General features: G+C 46.1%; 1 protein-coding gene across 1 annotated transcript in view; it reads left to right on the top strand.

Annotated features, from left to right (window-relative positions):
• Positions 1 to 1,494: 1,494 nt before the first annotated feature.
• LOC310854003 (SH3 domain-binding protein 4-A-like) overlaps positions 1,495 to 26,798 on the top strand; it is a gene marked incomplete at both ends in the record, with an annotated part of 25,328 nt that continues 24 nt past the window's right edge. The window contains 14 exons of the mRNA XM_083758477.1: positions 1,495 to 1,627; positions 3,283 to 4,069; positions 5,414 to 5,789; positions 16,625 to 16,792; positions 17,350 to 17,658; positions 18,388 to 18,483; positions 19,822 to 19,959; positions 21,163 to 21,375; positions 21,833 to 21,926; positions 22,654 to 22,720; positions 23,491 to 23,656; positions 24,431 to 24,640; positions 25,403 to 25,591; positions 26,595 to 26,798. The exon at positions 26,595 to 26,798 is cut by the window's right edge and continues 24 nt beyond it. Coding sequence (XP_083614603.1) covers positions 1,495 to 1,627; positions 3,283 to 4,069; positions 5,414 to 5,789; positions 16,625 to 16,792; positions 17,350 to 17,658; positions 18,388 to 18,483; positions 19,822 to 19,959; positions 21,163 to 21,375; positions 21,833 to 21,926; positions 22,654 to 22,720; positions 23,491 to 23,656; positions 24,431 to 24,640; positions 25,403 to 25,591; positions 26,595 to 26,798 — 3,150 coding nt within the window. The remainder of the gene's footprint in view (positions 1,628 to 3,282; positions 4,070 to 5,413; positions 5,790 to 16,624; positions 16,793 to 17,349; positions 17,659 to 18,387; positions 18,484 to 19,821; positions 19,960 to 21,162; positions 21,376 to 21,832; positions 21,927 to 22,653; positions 22,721 to 23,490; positions 23,657 to 24,430; positions 24,641 to 25,402; positions 25,592 to 26,594) is intronic.

Genomic DNA, 26,798 nt, shown 5'->3' with positions numbered 1-26,798 from the left:
CCTATAGCATAGCAGCAGACAACGGGCACAATCAATGGAAATCCATTCAGCAAAAACTACAATTCAATTATGACCTTTGATGTCTTCAAACATGTAGTAATCCATAATCAAGGTGGAGTTGCCCAGTAAAGCTGAAGTCCTCAGGATACAACTGTTGTAGGCCTACAGTAGGCTTGCTCCTCGAGAGACTGCTGACTTCCTTTCTTTACAAAAACTTAGCCTAAATGTGATAAATGCTCCGTTTGTATTCACCCATCAAATAATTCCAAAGACGTGGAGTGAAATAATATGGTCCTCTAGTTTTATATCCATGTGAAAGTTCTGGCACAAAACGTGTATTTAGTCAATTATCTCCACTTTTTCAAGAGATGCACACGGACGTCTTTCTCTCCGGGCGAGAGGGGCCCGGAATGATCGATGGACTGATTTTACGAACACGTCCTGTTTACCGCAGACGTCATCACCAATTGACCAGGGAAACACAAAGGTCTGGGTCACACAATTGGCAGGTGGTGTGATTAATTACCCAGCACCTATTGCAAGGCACCTGCCAATAAATTGTGTGACCCAAACTTTTATATAAGCGGGGGGAGCCCCCATGACGATTATAAAAACATTTAGTCTCTGAATGGTGAGTACAAACGGAGCATTTATCACATTTAGGCCGCCCATTTTACGTCCGAGCAGGACCGTTCTATGCCTCTGATACATGAACATTTACAAAGTTAATTAAATTATCACAAGTGTTCCAGGTCTAACGCCCCTGGAGCTAGGGCTACTCGATGCAGTACACTCACTCCAGAGGGCCACTAATACCCGGTCTATTTCCATACTCACTCCAGAGGGCCACTAATACCCAGTCTATTTCCATACTCACTCCAGAGGGCCACTAATACCCAGTCTATTTCCATACTCACTCCAGAGGGCCACTAATACCCAGTCTATTTCCATACTCACTGCAGAGGGCCACTAATACCCGGTCTATTTCCATACTCACTCCAGAGGGCCACTAATACCCGGTCTATTTCCATACTCACTCCATGGTCTATTATATTGCATAGTGTCGGGCAGAAACCTTTTATCTCTGTATTTTGTCATTCTGTCACAAAAGTTCTCCTATATTTATCTATAGTGTAGATTTTTGTCCTAACACAAACATTAAATGGCCTTGACAATGAATAGATAATTTGTAGACGAGCAAATCGGTATTTATTTGTTATATTCCCATTGACAATGAATGGAGAATTTGTGTCTGAGTAAATCGACGTCATGAATTGATGTATGATGTTAGGAGCGCCCCTCACTTAAATATTTGTATATATTTTTTGCAAACCTCAATAACATGAATTTGTCAAAATAAAAATGTCATTAAATAATAAATAACGTTAATGTTTTGTTTTGTTTTTTGTTTTCTTCTTTCCTTTCTGTACAGACCTGATGGAGAGAACCAATCAGAAGACAGAACACTGACGTGATGGTGAACAGCCAATCAGAATGGCCGCTCATCGCATCATCAGATCCAATCAGCTGCAGCGGCAGCAGCAGCTCCTCCCCCGCTGCAGGTCGGAGGGCACGCTCGTCGACCTCCAGCCAAAGGTCAAAGGTCAGTCAGAGGTCAAACCGACAGGTAAACGTTCGACCTCTTCATTGATAATAAACACACCTTATCTGTCCCTGCAGGGCATATGTGACCACATTTGACTGAGAGCCTGCCATCGTGCAAAATCCAGCTTTTCAAAAATGAGTTAATAGCACAGGCAAACTCTTCACATACTAGAGCATGTCTGAAATAAGTGTCAGAGCTGAAATTGACATGTAAATATGAAATAAATGCTTAAACATGTATAGGTGTAATGTTAGAGACCACAGAAGACATGTAAATATGAAATAAATGCTTAAACATGTATAGGTGTAATGTTAGAGACCACAGAAGACATGTAAATAAATGCTTAAACATGTATAGGTGTAATGTTATTGATTGATTGATTGAAATATTTATTAACAGTTTGCAGAATTTACAGTACATTTCAAGCACAAACTCAATACAAAGACTGTTAACTGTGAGTGGACGACCCAATTAAGCATTACACTTGTTTACAACAGGGTCCACATTGTTCAATTCATCAAAACATTTAGAGACATACAAATAGACATTTCTATGTAGCTAAAGAACAGAACAGGAATTCATCATATAGGAAGCAAAAAGGGAAAAGATACATATACAGTGAGGGGAAAGGGGGGGGGGGTGGGGGGGATTCAGATCTTACAGAGGCCAGTTTCGAATTTCAGCCATCCATAGGTGCCCTTTGAGAGCGGTTTTGAAGGAGTCAAGGGATTCACATTAGAGACCACAGAAGACATGTAAATATGAAATAAATGCTAGGTGTAGCTATAGGTGTAATGTTAGAGACCACAGAAGTGAACCTTTCAAGCCCGTTTTCTCAACTCGCTGTTTTCTGTAAGGCATCACTCTATAAGCCATATAACTGGTGGGTCAAGCTAAACCACCAATATGTCAATTTGAAGCTATGATTCCCTGCTTTCACATGACATGAAAAAACGAAAATCCAATGGCAGCCCCTCAGTCAAATGTAGTCACAATATGTTAACAGGTCCTTCTCTGTCCCTGCAGGTCATATGGTAACAGGTCCTTCTCTGTCCATAATGGTAACAGGTCCCGTCGCCCATAATCCATCTTGTCCTCTCTTTTTTCCGCCGACCCCTCAGCGCGGCGGTTTTTGTATTATTTATTTTGTTTAACTGAGAAAAAGGTCCGAAATAAGTTTAGGGTTTGGCTTTTTACTTTACTTTTTACTGGGGTTAAGTTCAGGAATAGGGTTAGGTTTAACCGCGCATGCGCAGTCTAATGGCATTCATTAGACCCCCCCCCCCCCACCACTCCCCCACTAATTTAGCTATTGAAAAATAGCAGATCTACAAGCTCATAGCGTGGCATCGAGTGCCGCGCTATGAACTTCGTCTGCTATTTTTGAAAAATCGTGAAAATGTGCCTCAAATCTTTGAATATATATTATTACAGAGTGAACATTTTAACTCAAATCTTTGCTTCTGGGAAGGTCCCTGGAACAACATATTTTCAAATGGGGGGGGGGGGAGTGGAGGCATATTACATATCATTTTTGGGGTCCTTGACATGAAATATTGATCACCACTGATACATAAACATGAGGTATTTCAGAAAACTGTCAGGATTTAGACGATTTGAAATTTCGACGTCAGGCCTACATGGGTTAACATGATTGTGGTTGTGTTTCATTTCAGTTCCAGTTCTTCCTCCTCCCGGAGCCTTGATGTCGGACACTCCCTCCTCCGCCGGGAGCAAGCGGGAAGTAGTCGGAGGCAAACAGCGGGAAGTGGTCGGAGGCAAACGGCAGGAAGTGATGGGAGGCGAGCAGGAGGTGGTGGCCATCAGGGACTACCACCCCGGCAGCTTCACCACGCTGCGCTTCAACCGAGGAGAGCACCTGTACGTCCTGGACGCGTCCGGAGAAGACTGGTGGTTCGCACACAACAACCAAGAGATGGGATACATCCCCGCCGCCTACGTTAGCCCACTGGAGGGCGCCGCCGAGTCCTCTCACCGCAGCGACGCTGTTACGCCACTAGAGTCCTCCTCTCACCGCAGTGACATTGCTGTGCCACTGGGGGGCCTCGCTAGCTCCTCCCACCTCAGTGACAGCGGTATGATCTGTGACAGTACGGACAGTGATGATTGGCTGCTGGGGGAGTGGGTGGGGCTTTCCTTTAAGGATGCGCCCACCTCGCCAAACGGGAACCCCTTTGACATGAACCCCTTTGTGAACGGAGGCATCTCATTGGACCAGAGCCGCGTGAACGGAGGCAGCTCATTGGACCAGGGTGTTGTGAACCGAGGCATCTCGTTGGACGAGAGGGTCAGGGTAGGGAGGAAATCCTCGGATCTGATCACCTTTGACGCCCTGCCCCTCCCCCACTCTGATGGTAACTGTGACTCTAATGCAGGCGTGAGCAGCGGTCCAACAGTGCCCTCCTGTGGCCCCATGCAGAACAACACACAGCCTGTTCACAGGTACAGCATTTAAATATCACTATTAATGAACTTGGCCCGTGTTCGAGGGAGGGAAGCCGGGTGGGGAGGAGGGTGAGAATTGTCACTGTATGTACGCCTATGGGCTGGGGGGGGGGGGGGGGGGGGGGAGGGAGTGTTGGGTGGAAGCTATAGAGCAGGGGTGATCTACCAGTACATCACAAGGGCTGTGCAGGTAGATCACATGCCCCTAAAAAAAGTATACAAAAATATATTTTTGGCATCTGCCACTTGAATTAAGGTGACTTGATTCATTGATCAAAAAGGGCCTGTCAGCTCAAACCCACAATGCAATTTTTTTTTTCAAAAGAGTGTTGCTGTGCACAAACGTCAGAGGCATTACAGATTAAATTAAAAAAAACAGCTACCTATTCCATTTCTCCATTCCAAGTGCATTTTTCATGTAACACCAGCGCCGCTATTCCATATTTAAACTAGTTTCAGCAATGGTTTAATATTCTTTTTTCGGTAGGTAGATCTTGTTGAGACGGTCACTTTGAAAGTAGCTCTCAAGTCACAAAGTGTGGGCACCCCATAGAGTTATAACTCTATGGGGCACCCCTGCTATAGAGCGCCCCCCCCCTGCCCCCTTCAACGACGACGACAGGCCCAGGAAATAATCCCCCATGCATTTTTTCCCCCTAGACGTTTAAAAAAGTATGTATTTAAAGAACTGTAAGCCTCAGCCAAATCATGACATTTTTTTGGTCCGAACAAATAATTAGAAAAAAGAAAACAAACAAAATAGTGTTGTATATTTATTCAGCCCCCAAAAAATTGTGTTTGTTGTCATGAATCACAATCCGAGTTGGCTTTTGAGTTTTACAGTTCTTTAAATAAATACTTTTTGAAACGTCTATGGGAAAAATGCATGGGGAATTCTCTTCTGGGTCCCTCGTCGTTATGAAAGGGGGGGACGCTCTATACAGGAGTAGGACGAAAGCTCTACGTCCTCCCGTCCCGGTGGGGGCTCCTCACTGGCTCGGTGATCACAATTAAGGAAACAACAGCAGTGACAACACAGAAATGTGTGGCGAGGAATTAATTGGCATAACGACTAAATTGGGGCGAAAAAAGGGGGTAAAAAATGAAAAATGTCCTTCATTCTGCGGCTGACCGCAACTGCTGGTAATTGTTTGATGTGCGGTCCGTCTTTTTACTTCCATAGAGTTTTACTTTCTATTATCTGTAATCTATTATCTACATTATAGATTCTATAATGTCTCTGCCAGGTCGCAGGCGTGACCGAGACTATGTTTTCGCCCCTGTCCGTCCGTCCTTCCGTCCGTGTGTGCGTGTGTCTAATCATTGCATCCGTCTCCGCAGGGACAGCCCCTCCTCCCTGAGGAACAAACGCTCCTTCAGCCTATCGGAGCTCTCCGTCCTCCAGGCCCAGTCCAATCCGGTGTTGCCCTCCTCCGGGTTCTTCACGGGCCTCAGCGCTCCGGCTCCGGACCAGTTCGGCTCCAGGGCCCAGTACCGCACGGCGTGGCTGAACCATCGCAAGCTGGCGCGCTCCTGCCACGACCTCTGCTCCCTGGGCCAGAACCCGGGCTGGGGGCAGACGCAGCCCGTCGAGACCCACACCGTCTGCCGCCTGGACGCCAACGGAGGCGTGGTCCAGCTGCCCGACACGCACGTCAGCGTGCACGTGCCCGCGGGGCACGTGGCGCACGGCGACCACCAACACATAGCACTGAAGGTCAGTGTTATTGACCATATGCAGACCGCGGCCATCTTGCCCATTAAAAAAGAACGCAACTTAAAAAAAAAAAAAAAACTAAAAGAAAACGCACGCACACATACACACACACACTAAAAAAAAGAACTTTAAAAAAACGTAACTTAAAAAAAAATCTTTAAAAAGTACGTAATTTATTCTAATTGATATTCCAATTTACAAGGTGCGTTCGCTTCCCGCGTCGGCACGTCTTACTTGTCAATAATGCTATTGTAATGTCTCGTGTCCTCCATGTTCTCTGTCTTCCTCACACGTCTCCTCTCGTCCATGTCCTCTCATGTCCTCTCATGTCCTCTCATGTCCTCTCATGTCCTCTCATGTCTTCTCATGTCCTCTCATGTCCTCTCATGTCCTCTCATGTCCTCTCATGTCCTCTCATGTCCTCTCATGTCCTCTCATGTCCTCTCATGTCTTCTCCTCTCATGTCTTCTCATGTCCTCTCATGTCTTCTCCTCTCATGTCCTCTCATGTCCTCTCATGTCTTCTCCTCTCATGTCCTCTCATGTCTTCTCATGTCCTCTCCTCTCATGTCTTCTCCTCTCATGTCCTCTCATGTCTTCTCCTCTCATGTCCTCTCATGTCCTCTCATGTCTTCTCCTCTCATGTCTTCTCATGTCCTCTCATGTCCTCTCATGTCCTCTCATGTCTTCTCCTCTCATGTCCTCTCATGTCCTCTCATGTCCTCTCATGTCCTCTCATGTCTTCTCATGTCCTCTCATGTCTTCTCCTCTCATGTCCTCTCATGTCCTCTCATGTCCTCTCCTCTCATGTCTTCTCATGTCCTCTCATGTCCTCTCATGTCCTCTCATGTCTTCTCCTCTCATGTCCTCTCATGTCCTCTCATGTCCTCTCATGTCCTCTCATGTCCTCTCATGTCCTCTCATGTCCTCTCATGTCCTCTCATGTCCTCTCATGTCCTCTCATGTCCTCTCATGTCCTCTCATGTCTTCTCATGTCTTCTCATGTCCTCTCATGTCCTCTCATGTCCTCTCATGTCTTCTCCTCTCATGTCCTCTCATGTCCTCTCATGTCCTCTCATGTCCTCTCATGTCCTCTCATGTCCTCTCATGTCCTCTCATGTCCTCTCATGTCCTCTCATGTCCTCTCATGTCTTCTCATGTCCTCTCATGTCCTCTCATGTCCTCATGTCCTCTCATGTCCTCTCATGTCCTCATGTCCTCTCATGTCTTCTCATGTCTTCTCATGTCTTCTCATGTCCTCTCATGTCCTCTCATGTCCTCTCATGTCTTCTCATGTCCTCTCATGTCCTCTCATGTCCTCTCATGTCCTCTCATGTCCTCTCATGTCTTCTCATGTCCTCTCATGTCTTCTCATGTCCTCTCATGTCCTCTCATGTCCTCTCATGTCCTCTCATGTCCTCTCATGTCCTCTCATGTCTTCTCCTCTCATGTCCTCTCATGTCCTCTCATGTCCTCTCATGTCCTCTCATGTCTTCTCCTCTCATGTCCTCTCATGTCCTCTCATGTCCTCTCATGTCCTCTCATGTCCTCTCATGTCTTCTCCTCTCATGTCCTCTCATGTCCTCTCATGTCCTCTCATGTCCTCTCATGTCTTCTCCTCTCATGTCCTCTCATGTCCTCTCATGTCCTCTCATGTCTTCTCCTCTCATGTCCTCTCATGTCCTCTCATGTCTTCTCCTCTCATGTCTTCTCATGTCCTCTCATGTCCTCATGTCCTCATGTCCTCTCATGTCCTCTCATGTCTTCTCATGTCCTCTCATGTACTCTCATGTCCTCTCATGTCCTCTCATGTCCTCTCATGTCCTCTCATGTCCTCTCATGTCCTCTCATGTCCTCTCATGTCTTCTCATGTCCTCTCATGTCCTCTCATGTCCTCTCATGTCCTCTCATGTCCTCTCATGTCCTCTCATGTCCTCTCATGTCCTCTCATGTCTTCTCATGTCTTCTCATGTCTTCTCATGTCCTCTCATGTCCTCTCATGTCCTCTCATGTCCTCTCATGTCTTCTCATGTCCTCTCATGTCCTCTCATGTCCTCTCATGTCCTCTCATGTCCTCTCATGTCCTCTCATGTCCTCTCATGTCCTCTCATGTCTTCTCATGTCCTCTCATGTCCTCTCATGTCCTCTCATGTCCTCTCATGTCCTCTCATATCCTCTCATGTCCTCTCATGTCCTCTCATGTCTTCTCCTCTCATGTCCTCTCATGTCCTCTCATGTCCTCTCATGTCCTCTCATGTCCTCTCATGTCCTCTCATGTCCTCTCATGTCCTCTCATGTCCTCTCATGTCCTCTCATGTCCTCTCATGTCCTCTCATGTCCTCTCATGTCCTCTCATGTCTTCTCCTCTCATGTCCTCTCATGTCCTCTCATGTCTTCTCCTCTCATGTCCTCTCATATCCTCTCATGTCTTCTCCTCTCATGTCTTCTCATGTCCTCTCATGTCCTCTCATGTCTTCTCATGTCCTCTCATGTCCTCTCATGTCTTCTCATGTCCTCTCATGTCCTCTCATGTCCTCTCATGTCTTCTCATGTCCTCTCATGTCCTCTCATGTCCTCTCATGTCTTCTCATGTCTTCTCATGTCCTCTCATGTCCTCTCATGTCCTCTCATGTCTTCTCATGTCCTCTCATGTCTTCTCATGTCCTCTCATGTCTTCTCCTCTCATGTCCTCTCATGTCTTCTCACGTCCTCTCATGTCCTCTCATGTCCTCTCATGTCCTCTCATGTCCTCTCATGTCTTCTCATGTCCTCTCATGTCCTCTCATGTCCTCTCATGTCCTCTCATATCCTCTCATGTCCTCTCATGTCCTCTCATGTCTTCTCCTCTCATGTCCTCTCATGTCCTCTCATGTCTTCTCCTCTCATGTCCTCTCATATCCTCTCATGTCTTCTCCTCTCATGTCTTCTCATGTCCTCTCATGTCCTCTCATGTCTTCTCATGTCCTCTCATGTCCTCTCATGTCTTCTCATGTCCTCTCATGTCCTCTCATGTCCTCTCATGTCTTCTCATGTCCTCTCATGTCCTCTCATGTCCTCTCATGTCTTCTCATGTCTTCTCATGTCCTCTCATGTCCTCTCATGTCCTCTCATGTCTTCTCATGTCCTCTCATGTCTTCTCATGTCCTCTCATGTCTTCTCCTCTCATGTCCTCTCATGTCTTCTCACGTCCTCTCATGTCCTCTCATGTCCTCTCATGTCTTCTCATGTCCTCTCATGTCCTCTCATGTCCTCTCATGTCCTCTCATGTCTTCTCACGTCCTCTCATGTCCTCTCATGTCCTCTCATGTCCTCTCATGTCCTCTCATGTCTTCTCACGTCCTCTCACGTCCTCTCATGTCCTCTCATGTCCTCTCATGTCCTCCCATGTCCTCCCATGTCCTCTCATGTCCTCTCATGTCCTCTCATGTCCTCTCATGTCCTCTCATGTCCTCTCATGTCCTCTCATGTCCTCTCATGTCCTCTCATGTCCTCTCATGTCCTCTCATGTCCTCTCATGTCCTCTCATGTCCTCTCATGTCCTCTCATGTCCTCTCATGTCCTCTCATATCCTCTCATGTCCTCTCATGTCCTCTCATGTCCTCTCATGTCTTCTCATATCCTCTCATGTCCTCTCATGTCCTCTCATGTCCTCTCATGTCCTCTCATGTCTTCTCATGTCTTCTCATATCCTCTCATATCCTCTCATGTCCTCTCATGTCCTCTCATGTCCTCTCATGTCCTCCCATGTCCTCTCATGTCCTCTCATGTCTTCTCATGTCTTCTCATGTCTTCTCCTCTCATGTCCTCTCATATCCTCTCATGTCTTCTCATGTCTTCTCCTCTCATGTCCTCTCATGTCCTCTCATGTCCTCTCATGTCCTCTCATGTCCTCTCATATCCTCTCATGTCCTCTCATGTCCTCTCATGTCTTCTCATGTCTTCTCATATCCTCTCATATCCTCTCATGTCCTCTCATGTCCTCTCATGTCCTCTCATGTCCTCCCATGTCCTCTCATGTCCTCTCATGTCTTCTCATGTCTTCTCATGTCTTCTCCTCTCATATCCTCTCATGTCCTCTCATGTCCTCTCATGTCCTCTCATGTCCTCTCATGTCTTCTCATGTCTTCTCATGTCTTCTCCTCTCATGTCCTCTCATGTCCTCTCATGTCCTCTCATGTCTTCTCATGTCCTCTCATGTCTTCTCATGTCCTCTCATGTCCTCTCATGTCCTCTCATGTCTTCTCATGTCTTCTCATATCCTCTCATGTCCTCTCATGTCCTCTCATGTCCTCTCATGTCCTCTCATGTCCTCTCATGTCTTCTCATGTCCTCTCATGTCCTCTCATGTCCTCTCATGTCTTCTCATGTCCTCTCATGTCCTCTCATGTCCTCTCATGTCCTCTCATGTCCTCTCATGTCCTCTCATGTCCTCTCATGTCCTCTCATGTCTTCTCATGTCCTCTCATGTCCTCTCATGTCCTCTCATGTCTTCTCCTCTCATATCCTCTCATGTCCTCTCATGTCCTCTCATGTCTTCTCATGTCTTCTCATGTCCTCTCATGTCCTCTCATGTCCTCTCATGTCCTCTCATGTCCTCTCATGTCCTCTCATGTCTTCTCATGTCCTCTCATGTCCTCTCATGTCCTCTCATGTCCTCTCATGTCCTCTCATGTCCTCTCATGTCCTCTCATGTCTTCTCCTCTCATGTCTTCTCATGTCCTCTCATGTCCTCTCATGTCCTCTCATGTCCTCTCATGTCCTCTCATGTCTTCTCATGTCCTCTCATGTCCTCTCATGTCCTCATGTCCTCTCATGTCCTCTCATGTCCTCTCATGTCCTCTCATGTCCTCTCTTGTCCTCTCATGTCCTCTCATGTCCTCTCATGTCTTCTCCTCTCATGTCTTCTCATGTCCTCTCATGTCCTCTCATGTCCTCTCATGTCTTCTCATGTCTTCTCATGTCCTCTCATGTCCTCTCATGTCCTCATGTCCTCTCATGTCCTCTCATGTCCTCTCATGTCCTCTCATGTCCTCTCTTGTCCTCTCATGTCCTCTCATGTCCTCTCATGTCTTCTCCTCTCATGTCTTCTCATGTCCTCTCATGTCCTCATGTCCTCTCATGTCCTCTCATGTCCTCTCATGTCCTCTCTTGTCCTCTCATGTCCTCTCATGTCCTCTCATGTCTTCTCCTCTCATGTCCTCTCATGTCCTCTCATGTCTTCTCATGTCCTCTCATGTCCTCTCATGTCCTCTCATGTCTTCTCATGTCCTCTCATGTCCTCTCATGTCCTCTCATGTCCTCTCTTGTCCTCTCATGTCCTCTCATGTCTTCTCATGTCTTCTCATGTCCTCTCATGTCCTCATGTCCTCTCATGTCTTCTCATGTCTTCTCATGTCCTCTCATGTCCTCTCATGTCCTCATGTCCTCTCATGTCCTCTCATGTCCTCTCATGTCCTCTCATGTCCTCTCTTGTCCTCTCATGTCCTCTCATGTCCTCTCATGTCCTCATGTCCTCTCATGTCCTCTCATGTCCTCTCATGTCCTCTCTTGTCCTCTCATGTCCTCTCATGTCCTCTCATGTCTTCTCCTCTCATGTCCTCTCATGTCCTCTCATGTCTTCTCATGTCCTCTCATGTCCTCTCATGTCCTCTCATGTCCTCTCATGTCCTCTCATGTCCTCTCATGTCCTCTCATGTCCTCTCATGTCCTCATGTCCTCTCATGTCCTCTCATGTCCTCTCATGTCTTCTCATGTCCTCTCATGTCCTCTCATGTCCTCTCATGTCCTCTCATGTCTTCTCATGTCCTCTCATGTCCTCTCATGTCCTCTCATGTCCTCTCATGTCCTCTCTTGTCCTCTCATGTCCTCTCATGTCCTCTCATGTCCTCTCATGTCCTCTCATGTCCTCTCATGTCCTCTCATGTCTTCTCATGTCCTCTCATGTCCTCTCATGTCCTCTCATGTCCTCTCATGTCCTCTCATGTCCTCTCATGTCCTCTCATGTCCTCTCATGTCCTCTCTTGTCTTCTCATGTCCTCTCTTGTCCTCTCATGTCCTCTCATGTCTTATCATGTCCTCTCATGTCCTCTCATGTCCTCTCATGTCCTCTCATGTCTTATCATGTCCTCTCTTGTCCTCTCATGTCCTCTCATGTCCTCTCATGTCCTCTCATGTCTTATCATGTCCTCTCATGTCCTCTCATGTCCTCTCTTGTCCTCTCATGTCCTCTCATGTCCTCTCTTGTCCTCTCATGTCCTCTCTTGTCCTCTCATGTCCTCTCATGTCCTCTCATGTCCTCTCATGTCCTCTCATGTCCTCTCATGTCCTCTCGTCCATGTCCTCTCATGTCCTCTCATGTCCTCTCATGTCCTCTCATGTCCTCTCATGTCCTCTCATGTCCTCTCATGTCCTCTCATGTCTTATCATGTCCTCTCATGTCCTCTCATGTCTTCTCATGTCTTCTCATGTCCTCTCATGTCCTCTCATGTCTTCTCATGTCCTCTCATGTCCTCTCATGTCCTCTCATGTCTTCTCATGTCCTCTCATGTCCTCTCATGTCCTCTCATGTCCTCTCATGTCCTCTCATGTCCTATCATGTCCTCTCATGTCCTCTCATGTCTTATCATGTCCTCTCATGTCCTCTCATGTCTTCTCATGTCTTCTCATGTCCTCTCATGTCCTCTCATGTCCTCTCATGTCCTCTCATGTCCTCTCATGTCTTCTCATGTCCTCTCATGTCCTCTCATGTCCTCTCATGTCTTCTCATGTCCTCTCATGTCCTCTCATGTCCTCATGTCCTCTCATGTCTTCTCATGTCTTCTCATGTCCTCTCATGTCCTCATGTCCTCTCATGTCCTCTCATGTCCTCTCATGTCCTCTCATGTCCTCTCATGTCCTCTCTTGTCCTCTCATGTCCTCTCATGTCCTCTCATGTCCTCTCATGTCCTCTCTTGTCCTCTCATGTCCTCTCATGTCCTCTCATGTCCTCATGTCCTCTCATGTCCTCTCATGTCCTCTCATGTCCTCTCTTGTCCTCTCATGTCCTCTCATGTCTTCTCATGTCCTCTCATGTCCTCTCATGTCCTCTCATGTCCTCTCATGTCCTCTCATGTCCTCTCATGTCCTCTCATGTCCTCTCATGTCCTCTCATGTCCTCTCATGTCCTCTCATGTCCTCTCATGTCCTCTCATGTCCTCATGTCCTCTCATGTCCTCTCATGTCCTCTCATGTCCTCTCATGTCCTCTCATGTCTTCTCATGTCCTCTCATGTCCTCTCATGTCCTCTCATGTCCTCTCATGTCTTCTCATGTCCTCTCATGTCCTCTCATGTCCTCTCATGTCCTCTCATGTCCTCTCTTGTCCTCTCATGTCCTCTCATGTCCTCTCATGTCCTCTCATGTCCTCTCATGTCTTCTCATGTCCTCTCATGTCCTCTCATGTCCTCTCATGTCCTCTCATGTCCTCTCATGTCCTCTCATGTCCTCTCATGTCCTCTCTTGTCCTCTCATGTCCTCTCTTGTCCTCTCATGTCCTCTCATGTCTTATCATGTCTTCTCATGTCCTCTCATGTCTTATCATGTCCTCTCATGTCTTCTCATGTCCTCTCTTGTCCTCTCATGTCCTCTCATGTCCTCTCATGTCCTCTCATGTCTTATCATGTCCTCTCATGTCCTCTCTTGTCCTCTCATGTCTTCTCATGTCCTCATGTCTTATCATGTCCTCTCTTGTCCTCTCATGTCCTCTCTTGTCCTCTCATGTCCTCTCATGTCCTCTCATGTCCTCATGTCTTATCATGTCCTCTCATGTCCTCTCATGTCCTCTCATGTCCTCTCATGTCCTCTCTTGTCCTCTCATGTCCTCTCATGTCCTCTCATGTCCTCATGTCTTATCATGTCCTCTCATGTCCTCTCATGTCCTCTCATGTCCTCTCATGTCCTCTCATGTCCTCTCATGTCTTATCATGTCCTCTCATGTCCTCTCATGTCCTCTCATGTCTTCTCATGTCCTCATGTCTTATCATGTCCTCTCTTGTCCTCTCATGTCCTCTCTTGTCCTCTCATGTCCTCTCATGTCCTCTCATGTCCTCATGTCTTATCATGTCCTCTCATGTCCTCTCATGTCCTCTCATGTCCTCTCGTCCATGTCCTCTCATGTCCTCTCATGTCCTCTCATGTCCTCTCATGTCCTCTCATGTCCTCTCATGTCCTCTCATGTCCTCTCATGTCCTCTCATGTCTTATCATGTCCTCTCATGTCCTCTCATGTCTTCTCATGTCTTCTCATGTCCTCTCATGTCCTCTCATGTCTTCTCATGTCCTCTCATGTCCTCTCATGTCCTCTCATGTCCTCTCATGTCTTCTCATGTCCTCTCATGTCCTCTCATGTCCTATCATGTCCTCTCATGTCCTCTCATGTCTTATCATGTCCTCTCATGTCCTCTCATGTCTTCTCATGTCTTCTCATGTCTTCTCATGTCCTCTCATGTCCTCTCATGTCTTCTCATGTCTTCTCATGTCCTCTCATGTCCTATCATGTCCTCTCATGTCCTCTCATGTCTTATCATGTCCTCTCATGTCCTCTCATGTCTTCTCATGTCTTCTCATGTCTTCTCATGTCCTCTCATGTCCTCTCATGTCTTCTCATGTCTTCTCATGTCCTCTCATGTCCTCTCATGTCCTCTCATGTCCTCTCATGTCTTCTCATGTCTTCTCATGTCCTCTCATGTCTTATCATGTCCTCTCATGTCCTCTCATGTCTTCTCATGTCTTCTCATGTCTTCTCATGTCCTCTCATGTCCTCTCATGTCTTCTCATGTCTTCTCATGTCCTCTCATGTCCTCTCATGTCCTCTCATGTCCTCTCATGTCTTCTCATGTCTTCTCATGTCCTCTCATGTCCTCATGTCCTCTCATGTCTTCTCATGTCTTCTCATGTCCTCTCATGTCCTCTCATGTCCTCATGTCCTCTCATGTCCTCTCATGTCCTCTCATGTCCTCTCATGTCCTCTCTTGTCCTCTCATGTCCTCTCATGTCCTCTCATGTCCTCATGTCCTCTCATGTCCTCTCATGTCCTCTCTTGTCCTCTCATGTCCTCTCATGTCCTCTCATGTCTTCTCCTCTCATGTCCTCTCATGTCCTCTCATGTCTTCTCATGTCCTCTCATGTCCTCTCATGTCCTCTCATGTCCTCTCATGTCCTCTCATGTCCTCTCATGTCCTCTCATGTCCTCTCATGTCCTCTCATGTCCTCATGTCCTCTCATGTCCTCTCATGTCCTCTCATGTCCTCTCATGTCCTCTCATGTCTTCTCATGTCCTCTCATGTCCTCTCATGTCCTCTCATGTCCTCTCATGTCTTCTCATGTCCTCTCATGTCCTCTCATGTCCTCTCATGTCCTCTCATGTCCTCTCTTGTCCTCTCATGTCCTCTCATGTCCTCTCATGTCCTCTCATGTCCTCTCATGTCTTCTCATGTCCTCTCATGTCCTCTCATGTCCTCTCATGTCCTCTCATGTCCTCTCATGTCCTCTCATGTCCTCTCATGTCCTCTCATGTCCTCTCATGTCCTCTCTTGTCCTCTCATGTCCTCTCTTGTCCTCTCATGTCCTCTCATGTCTTATCATGTCTTCTCATGTCCTCTCATGTCTTATCATGTCCTCTCATGTCTTCTCATGTCCTCTCTTGTCCTCTCATGTCCTCTCATGTCCTCTCATGTCCTCTCATGTCTTATCATGTCCTCTCATGTCCTCTCTTGTCCTCTCATGTCTTCTCATGTCCTCATGTCTTATCATGTCCTCTCTTGTCCTCTCATGTCCTCTCTTGTCCTCTCATGTCCTCTCATGTCCTCTCATGTCCTCATGTCTTATCATGTCCTCTCATGTCCTCTCATGTCCTCTCATGTCCTCTCATGTCCTCTCATGTCCTCTCGTCCATGTCCTCTCATGTCCTCTCATGTCCTCTCATGTCCTCTCATGTCCTCTCATGTCCTCTCATGTCCTCTCATGTCCTCTCATGTCCTCTCATGTCTTATCATGTCCTCTCATGTCCTCTCATGTCTTCTCATGTCTTCTCATGTCCTCTCATGTCCTCTCATGTCTTCTCATGTCCTCTCATGTCCTCTCATGTCCTCTCATGTCCTCTCATGTCTTCTCATGTCCTCTCATGTCCTCTCATGTCCTATCATGTCCTCTCATGTCCTCTCATGTCTTATCATGTCCTCTCATGTCCTCTCATGTCTTCTCATGTCTTCTCATGTCTTCTCATGTCCTCTCATGTCCTCTCATGTCTTCTCATGTCTTCTCATGTCCTCTCATGTCCTCTCATGTCCTCTCATGTCTTCTCATGTCTTCTCATGTCTTCTCATGTCCTCTCATGTCCTCTCATGTCTTCTCATGTCTTCTCATGTCCTCTCATGTCCTCTCATGTCCTCTCATGTCCTCTCATGTCCTCTCATGTCCTCTCATGTCTTCTCATGTCCTCTCATGTCCTCTCATGTCCTCTCATGTCCTCTCATGTCCTCTCATATCCTCTCATGTCCTCTCATGTCCTCTCATGTCTTCTCATGTCCTCTCATGTCTTATCATGTCCTCTCATGTCTTATCATGTCCTCTCATGTCCTCTCATGTCTTCTCATGTCTTCTCATGTCTTCTCATGTCCTCTCATGTCTTCTCATGTCTTCTCATGTCCTCTCATGTCCTCTCATGTCCTCTCATGTCCTCTCATGTCTTCTCATGTCCTCTCATGTCCTCTCATGTCCTCTCATGTCCTCTCATGTCCTCTCATGTCCTCTCATGTCTTCTCTTGTCCTCATGTCCTCATGTCCTCCGTCCCTCGTCTCAGGCCCTGTTGGAGCCTCCGGTGGAGCTCAACACCGACCTGGTCACCTCCGTCAGTCCCGTCCTGGAGATCAAGCTGTCCAACATGGACACCAACACCTTCATCACTCTGGAGATGAAGGTCAACGTCACCCTGAAGAGGGACGCGCCCGACGGCGGCTGCAGCGCCGAGGCGAGAGGACAGCAGTGTTGTTTTTAGTTTTAGTCATAGTCTCTTGAATAGTTTTCATTTAGTTACATTTTAGTCACCTGGAATGTTTTGGCGTTACTAGTCTAGTGTTAGTCGACTAAATATCATAAGAATTTAGTCAACTAAATCTACAGGTGATTTTAGGTGACTAAATTGTATTTTGGCGGGCCTTGATGCCGCCGTAATGACTGTTTTTACATTTGCTGAAAATAGCAGATCTACAAGATCTTGTATATTAAGTATATCTGCTACTAAGTGTAGAATTACTTATACTGGAACTCTTGTCCACTAGTCCGTTCATAACATTTTAGTCTAGTTTTTATTTGTTGATGAAATTGTCATTTATATTTAGTCTTAGTTTTAGTCATAGTAGCTTAGTTTTCATTTAGTTTCCATTTTGTTTTCGCCAGTGAAAAAAGGTAGTCGACTAACACTTTTCGTCTTAGTTTTAGTCGACGAAATCAACTGGTCTATACTAGGCAACCACACTAACAATCATAATCACAATCATAATAATCATCATGGTGACTATCCTCCAGGTGATGTGTGTGCGCAGTAACAGCAGAGAGGGTCCGTACGCTCCCGTCCCCGACGCGTACGTCTACAAGGACACGGTCCAGGCCCGTCTGGACGGGCCGGAGCCCTGCACCTACGTGGCGCTGGTGGTCCGGCTGGTCCCCGCCGCAGCGGGCCGGGCCCAGCAGCGCTGCTACGACTCGGTGTGGGACCACATCCAGAAGACGGTCACCCTGGGGCTCTACGGCCCCAAGCACATACACCCCTCCTTCAAGGCCGTGGCGGCCATGTTCGCGCACGACTGCGCCCCCAAGACCCTTCTGGTCAACGAGGTATATGATTGTACTGTATTATGTGGTGCATAATTATCACCAGTATGACATTCTACCAGGTCGGGGGGGGGGGGAAAGTAATGGTTAGCTTGTAGTTTAGTACAGTGGTTCTCAACCAGTGGTCTGAGGACCACCAGGGGTCCTTGAGGCGGTTCCAGGCGGTCCCCCGACTTAGATTACTGTAGTGTAGATCTTTAAATGACAGCGTGAAATGAAGCCTTGTGGTTTCATTTTACAATGCTTTAGCTATTGAAAAATAGCAGATCTACAAGCTCATAGCGCACCACTCGGTGGTGCGCTATGAGCTTGTAGGTCTGCTATTTTTGAAAAAACCGAAGAACGACTGACATAGAAACATAGCTTTTTCAGAAAACTGTCATTTTCAAACAGACATTTTTAGAATCTGATCTCAGGTCAAAATGGGTTAAACATCTCCATTACTTAATTTACAATATGTCTACACATACAGTATTAGAGAATGCAGAATTGTTATTTTTTATCAACGTTTGTATGTATCTCTCCTATATGGTACTACCATCAATACAGCATGGAATTGTGTAAGTCTTGGGTCTGAGAGGCTAAATCTCAACAAAATGGTGGTCCGTGGCTCAAATACATAATGGGCCTTGATTTTGTGATATGAAAAGGGTTGAAAACCACTGGTTTATTATTTATTCCAATTCATTGAGTCTGTGAGTCTTGATTGTGTGATTTTGTGTGATTCTTCAGGTGGGAGGAGCAGGACAGGCTGGCTCCGCCCCTCCGGTGGTCCTTCACCTGTGGGGGAAGCACCAGTTTGTGCTGGCATCCCCCCAAGACCTGCAGGTGGGCAGTGTTGTAAAGCAGGGGTCTGCAACCTTTTTTAAGTGCCATGTTTTTATTTTCTAGATCGTCAGTGTGCCATATCAACATTAATTAATTTGAATGACACCACAGGAAAAATTCCAACATATTTTGCTTGTCAACAAATTTTTCCTTTTTCCTTCTTTTTAAATATTTTCTTTCACGTTGTTATAATGATCATTAGACTCAGGGCAGAGTTCAGTTTTAATGAATGTAGAATGCACGATGTAATTTACACACTAATGTGAGGGACATTTATTTGACTGCATTTTTTTAAAAAGTTTATTTAAAACCAAAAATACTCTCTCACACACCAGTGTGCCAGTGATCACCCTCCTTTGTGCCAATGTTGGCACTGGTGCCTAAGGTTGCCTACCCCTGCTGTAAAGTAACACAAGTACATTTACTTAAGTACTGTACTTAAGTCAAAGTTTGAGGTATTTGTCCTTTACTTCAGTATTTCTAACTCCCAATACTTTTACTTCTACCGTACTTTGATTATTATTACAAAACATACATGAAAGCACTTGATTTTGAAAATAGACGATCTACAAGCTCACAACGTGTCATATCTGCTATTTTCAAAACATTTTTAATATACGTTTGGACACTTGAAATGGGACATTCTGCATACTACTTTCTACTTTTTGTACTTTTAAGTACATTTTTATGCCAATACCTTTTTGTACTTTTCTTTTACTCAAGTACATTTTGAATTCCGGACTCGAACTTGTAAACGGAGTATAGGTCTACATTGCAGTATTGATACTTTTACTTATAAGTAAAACATCTGAGTACTTTTCCACTACCAACGGTGGCACAGTTGGTAGTGCTGTCGCCTAGAAGGTCCTGGGTTCGATTCCCGCTGGGGACGCTGTGGGCACTGGCGGCGTGTTCCCTCCTCCGCGTCATCAGTGCCCATACCCGAGGCGGGGGTTGGCGATAGGGCCTTTCTGTGTGGGGTTTGCATGTTCTCCCCGTGTCCCCTAGGGTAGATACCCTCACAAAAACATGCAGTAATCCTGGTCTCTAAAACTACCTCCCCCTGGCCAGCCGGGGCGCCTGATGGAGGAGAAAGGAACTGGTCGGAATAACGTGTCCCTTCCACGCGCTACGTCCGGCCGGGGAAATTCCCCTCTGTCAGGTGAAAAGAAGCAGCTTGGACTCCTCATGCATAGGAGGAGGCAGGAGGTCAGTCCGCTGCCCCCCCAGGTTGGCAGAGGAAGTGTAGCGCCCAGGATTACATTAGATAATTGGCACTGGGTGAAAAGAAAACTGGGTTACAAAATCGTGGGATAAAAACTTTTCCCCCCACTGCAGGTGGGCTTGTACTCCAACATGTCCCAGTATGAGGTGCAGGCAGGCGACGGGGGTCCCGGCCACGTAGGTCCCAGCGACGGCGGTCCTGGGGAGGGGCGTTCCAGGCTGATCAGGGGGTTCCAGCTTAAACTGGGGAAGGTGAGTCCAGTCTCAGTTAGAGGGGGTTCCAGCTTAAACTGGGGAAGGTGAGTCCAGTCTCAGTTAGATTTGTATTCATATTTTCATAAAGTTTGGGCACTCTTTGCAAAGAACATATTCATTCACACATATGGTTCAGATGCAGGTGTTTTCTTTATACTGTGTTTTAGACGGTGACACATGAAACATTCATGAGCAAAACAATCGTGAACAAACAGACATTCAGCAGTTTCAGTTGTATTCATGAAGATGTTTCAGTCCAGTCCCCAGCTAAAGGATGGAGAGTTGCTAACCAAATGGGCCCTTATAGATCTTTAACTCTTGAGAGCGTAAAATGACCCTTACCGGTTCGTTTGGTTTCATGTTATGCTCTCAAGAGATACACGTCTGCATTTACAAGAAGTCTACACTATGTTATCTCTCCTAATGGCACCAACATCAATACAGAATGGAATTGTGGACAAAATCTTGTCCAACGACAACACAATATTTGTTAGTTTTGTATCTGAGAGGCTAAATCTCATCAGATGGTGGTCCGTCCGTGGCTCAAATGCCCAATAAATAAAATGGACCTTGATATGAAAAGGGTTGAAAACCACTGGTCCAAACGGTATCAGTTGTATTCATATTAACAGTATCATATATTGACGAGACGTTTCAGTCTCTCTGCGTCTTCATCGAGAGTGTCTTCAAAGAGTGTAAATTAATTATTACCGCGTGCCAGTCGGACATCAAGTTATCAGAATGATAATAAGTTAAGCCATTCAGGACGGGAACCCCTTTTGGTGTTTTAAGCATCACGTTATACTTTAGCTATTGAAAACTAGCAGATCTACAAGCTCATAGCGCGGCACCGAGTGCCACGCTACGAGCTGGTAGATCGGCTTTTTTTGAGAAATCGTGAAAATGTGGCGCGAATCTTTGAATATATAAGCCTACTCTTTCAGAGCCAACGTTTTTAACTCAAATCTTTGCTTCTAGGAGGTCCCTGGAACGACATTATTTTCAGATGGCGGCCGGCGGCCAATTACATATATACTGTATATATATATGTGGGGGTCCTTCACATGAAAATGTTTGAGAACGACTGACATAGAAACATGGGGTCATTCATGGGGTCAAGAGACATTTGTAGAATCATCCTCAGGTCTAAATATGTTAATGTTTCAGGTAATTCGCCATGTGTTCTCCATCGCGTGCCAGTCGGACATCTTGTCAGACTTCACTCTCAGAGTTCAGGTGAAAGACACCCTCGGCTGCATCCTGGCTCAGTTCTGTGTGCAGACCCCCCCGCCGCCCCCTGGTGGCCAGATGAGGAGCTGCAGCCATCAGAGGAGGTTCCTGAGGAAGGCCGAGGTGAAGGACAAGATCACGCTGTCCCCTGTGGCCGCCAGCTGCAAGTACCTTCACTACCAGGTACTACACTTAAAGGGACACTTCACCCTTTTTGCAAAAACATATTTATTCTTAATGACGTTAAGAAGCTTTAGAACACTTTCATGGGGGTCTTTATGTATGTAATATGTGGTTTTAGATATTTTAGATTGTAGCAGTGAGCCCAGTGTCTCTGATGTCATGGACACTGGGCTCACTTCCTTCCTGGACTACATGTTGTCTCAGTAATACAGCTCTCCCCCTATCCACAAGGAGGAGCAGAGCACCAAAGAATTATGGGAATTGTAGTCCAGGAAGGTAGTGAGAATCCGGAGTTTTGTTTTTGTGCTGTATTGTTTTGATTTCCATATTTGCTTATGTCTTATGAAGGTTGTGTATGCTTTGTTGATCCAAGTTGAAGTTCCGGTTAATAATGGAGTAAATGCATTACATTATTTTTTTATATAATTATTAAATAACGTTGCTCCTGTACTTCCAGGACCGTCATGTGACCAACCTGAAGTTCTGCAGGTTGATCAAGACGGTCAAACGTCAACACAAGAGCCCCACATACCTGTTGGAGTACAGGAAAGGTATAAACACAAGAGCCCCACATACCTGTTGGAGTACAGGAAAGGTATAAGCACAAGAGCCCCACATACCTGTTGGAGTACAGGAAAGGTATAAACACAAGAGCCCCACATACCTGTTGGAGTACAGGAAAGGTATAAACACAAGAGCCCCACATACCTGTTGGAGTACAGGAAAGGTATAAACACAAGAGCCCCACATACCTGTTGGAGTACAGGAAAGGTATAAACACAAGAGGGAGAGAGAGCACAGCTGCCCCCCTTTGCCAACTTGTAGTCTTTTGTATTGTTCTTAATGAACTTTTAATCTGCTTAATCAATTACCTCTTCCATACAGGAAAGGATTCCAAATAAGCCAGCTGGCTTCTTCCTTTCCTTGCATTGTATTTTTGTTCTTTGATATGTATTGTCTATTTTTTATGCTATGTGCTAAATAAATAAACCTAAACCTAAACATGGTGGGCCAGAGTAGCGAGTCCACTATGGCTGTTAACGTATTTATTCCCGGGTCCGATTTCTTGCTGGGCTGTGTGACATCACATGAAGCTGGGTCAACCAATAGGGAGACAGAGAGAGGGAGTCAATACACTTGTCACTATATTTCCACGCTCACTCCAGAGGGCCACATTGCATATGGAGCTCAGCACCACTAGATCATCTGATGATATGGTGATATCATAGTGATGTCATAGTGTCATGACTCATGATGATGTCATATGGTATTTTACAGGTGATGTCATGGCTCTGCTCAGTGAGGATAAGATCACCCTGAAAGGACAACTGTGGACCAAAGAATGGTAAAATAATATACTATTATTATTAATTAGTGTTTCTTATTCTTAATAAAGGAATCTACTGTAATTAAAACACTGTTATTTATTGTATATTGTATATATATATATATATGTCTGTCTGTGATCGGAGAAAATGCACGCACATTCACACTGCGTTGAGGAACAAATGTCACCCTTTTAAAGGAGAATTCCATGCTAGAATGCTTTCTTATCTTTCTTACCTTTCTTTGTAGTTGTTACGTCCCCACGAAAGAGGTCCAGGTGTTTTTTTGTGCAAAAACTCCTTTTTTCCCTACCATAAGCCCTCAATGAATTGCATTGCATTGAATGGGAATTGAATGGGGCTATGGGGTGTTATGCTAGTTTGCTTATTTCCATCGAAAGAAGTAGTAAAGTGTGCCAATTGGGATATTATTTACATTATGAAGAGAGGATATATACAAAGAAATTATAATTTTGAGCAATGGAAATAAGCGAATTAGCACAACACCCCAATGCCCCATTCAATTCCCATTCAATTCAATGCAATTCATTTAGGGCTTATGGTAGGGGAAATAGCCAATAAGGAGCTTTTGCACAAAATAACACCTGGACCTCTTTGGTGGGGACGTAACAACTACAAAGAAAGGTAAGAAAGCCTTGTAGTATGGAATTCTCCTTTAACATTGCCTATCTTAGCCCCACCGGGAGCAAAAACCAATTTTTGAGGGGCGCTACAGTATATATGCTCAGCTATAAAAATGCTATTCTTTATTATTACTTCTCCTCTGCAGGTATGTGGGGTATTATCAGGGTAAGGTGGGGTTGGTTCATGTGAAGAACGTGGTGGTTCTGGGTAAAGTGAAACCAGTCTTCTGGGGTGGACCAGACCTGACCAGCTCCATCCTACTGGAGCAGATCCTCAGACCCTGCAAGTTCCTCACATACATCTACGCCTCGGTAAGAACCTGCACATATAGAGCCCTGGTTCACGGATGGTTTTCTCTATGGAGAATAACATGGGGTCATCTTAAAATCGTCTCGTATAAGAAGTGTGGTCCGAAAATAAACAAACTTCCTCTGCAATATTGTCGGGGAGGTGTCTCTGTATCGTTTACAGTTGATACAGTCTCAAAATTCGGCAGCGGTAACATTAGCATTACATTATAGCATAACATTAGCGTTTTCTCGCAGTCAGTTGATTCTTCATATCCATATCCATCTTCATCCATGTGCTAGCCCCTCCTATGCCCAGCTTTGTGTGTACCCCATAGCGATGGTTTCATTGGCTGAGCAATGTACGTATTGAGGATAAAAACTGAGGACAGAAAAGGTGAGGATGCAAATTGTGATTGGCCTGAATGAGATGATTTATGATGATAAGAGTGCCCCTACTTCACACAGGTGTGATTTTTCAAACACAGTTCTTATATGAGGCGATCTAAGATCCCCCTATGCCATGGGGTTTATAATACAAATAAAAAAGTAAACAATATTAACGTCAGACTTCGGTGCTCTATACTCACCCCCTCTCCTCTCCTCTCCTCTCCTCTCCTCTCCTCTCCTCTCCTCTCCTCTCCTCTCCTCTCCTCTCCTCTCCTCTCCTCTCCTCTCCTCTCCTCTCCTCTCCTCTCCTCTCCTCTCCTCTCCTCTCCTCTCCTCTCCCCCCCCCTCCCCCCCTCTCCTCTCCTCTCCTCTCCTCTCCTCTCCTCTCCTCTCCTCTCCTCTCCTCAGGTGAGAACCTTACTAATGGAGAACGTGTCCAGTTGGAGGGTGTTTGCGGAGGCTCTGGGCTACAGAGACGTTCCTCTGCACTTCTTCTGCAGGGTGGAGGTGGACAGCGAGCCAGAGAGAGTGGCCTCTGTCCTGGAGAAGTTGAAGGAGGAATGCACCTCCAACCTGGAGTTCAAGGACAGGCGGAGTTTCCAGAGAGAACTCATGATGGTCAGTTTGTAGCCAGGAGGAGGGGATTAGATGCTTAGCCCTGGCCCCACCCATAACATCTGGCACCACCCATAATACACCTGGCCCCACCCATAACACACCTGGCCCCACCCATAACACACCTGGCCCCACCCATAACACACACCTGTATGTTCTGGCCTAGTGATACTGGACACAAAAAATAGTTCCATGATGTGACAGAGGGGTCAAAATTGAAAGAATCAAATCAAATCAAATCAACCTTTTATTTATAGGCCTATAGCACATTTCACACAACCGAAATTGATGTGCTTCACAGGAACAAATAAAACAACAATACATCAAGCATTACATTCAATTACATGTCAAAGAAATCAAGGAAACATAGCATGTATAACAACAGGACACATATAGCCAACAAGACTACGTAACCATTATAATCGTATAATATTAAAAGCCAGAGAGAAAAGATGTGTTTTAAGTAGTGTTTTAACATCTCAATGGATTGGGCAGCTCTAATGTGGGAGGGAAGATTATTCCATAGCTCAGGGGCCGCCATGTCTTGTTCTGAGGGTTCGGGTTGTTGTCACAGTCAGCAGTGACTCAGAGCTCTGGGAGGGTTATAGCGCTGTATGAGTTCAGCCATATAATATAACAACAACTATAATAACATATAGCCGTTGAGAGATTTAAAAGTAAATAACATGCAGGACCTTAAAATAAATTATTTGTTTGACCGGAGGTTGCAGGTTGTTGACCTCTCTCTCTCTCTCTCTCCTCTAGGCTTTATTAAAGATGGACTGCCAGGGCCTGGTCAGCAGGCTGCTGTGTGACTGTGTGTTGCTGACCACAGCGGTGGAGGTGTCTTCCAGATGGAGGGAGCTAGCAGAGAAGCTGGTCAGAATGTCCATCCAGCAGATGGAGGCGTATGAGGCCCCTCACAGAGACCACGCCGGAACACTGGACACAGAGGTCAGAGAGCCTATGACTTCCTGTGTAGTTAACTATGATATTTAATATGTTTGACCCACCGACTTCACATTCGACACACGCGTTCCACACCCCCCACAGGGAGTGCAGTGCCCGGTATCGAGTCGGTCGGACCCACGGTTCTCCAGAACCACCACGAAAGGCTCTGGTCAGGCTCTGCCAGTGGGCCTAATGAGGCCAACTCCTTTCACCTGTGCAATTTCCAGCCCCTGCCTCAGCCAATTGAAGCTCAACCAATCAGGCTCTGCCAGTGGGCCGAATTGATTGCCAAGTACACTTTTCAGTTCGCAGTCTTCACACATACACAGATCTCCATGTGGGACACCGGCTGACAGTTAAAACGGGTGCTATGACAACGTATATCATTAGGTTCCCAAGTAGGCCGGTGGCCGACTGCGACGGGCACGTACAGGTCTAGTTTTATAGGCCATGTGGAAGCCAGCCAATGCCTTCCTGTGTATTTACGTTCTATCAAATCCCACGCTTGTGTGCCATAGTCGTAAATACATGTTTTATATCGCTTGATATCGATTTGAAACGGTCTTGCTAAAAAACTAAAAACCTTTAGCCCTGAGCGCAGCATTTACTTCTGTTTTAATGGACGACTTTAAATGCATTTTCTTCTCTGAAACTAGGGCACTGTCGGTGGTGATGATCAGATCTGCGAGGTTCAGGGCTCATTTCTGTTTTTACAGATTACAATATTGACGTTTCTGGACAAAGATAACTATTGCGAGCTAACGCATGCTTTTTATCTAGCGAAAAAACGTAATTGCTTCATAGTTCCATAGCTCCCTGCATCCACCTGGCACCCAGCGATATAGCTTGTGGCCACACGGTGGCAGTCAAAGTTAATGTTTATTAATACACAGGCCATGTGGAAGCCAGCCTATAACTATAATATTGAATATGTTTATCATCATTAATAACCAGGCCATGTGGAAGCCAGCCTATAATATTGAATATGTTTATCATTAATAACCAGGCCATGTGGAAGCCAGCCTATGACTTCCTGCTCACCTGGGCGTCCAACGTGGGGGACAGTCACCGGGACGTCCTGCAGGAGCTCCATGTGGGCCTGGACCGCATGAGGAACCCTCCAACCAGGCGCTGGAGACACCTGACCGGAAGCCTGGTGATGGTGCACTGTCTGGACCTTCTGAGATGCACCGCCTTCTGCCCCGATGGA

Source organism: Protomyctophum parallelum, assembly GCF_964188405.1.
Source record: "Protomyctophum parallelum genome assembly, chromosome: 23".
Classification (NCBI taxonomy): Eukaryota; Metazoa; Chordata; class Actinopteri; order Myctophiformes; family Myctophidae; genus Protomyctophum; species Protomyctophum parallelum.
The sequence above is the reverse complement of the archived record's forward strand: the minus strand, read 5'-3'. Positions and strand labels throughout refer to the sequence as shown.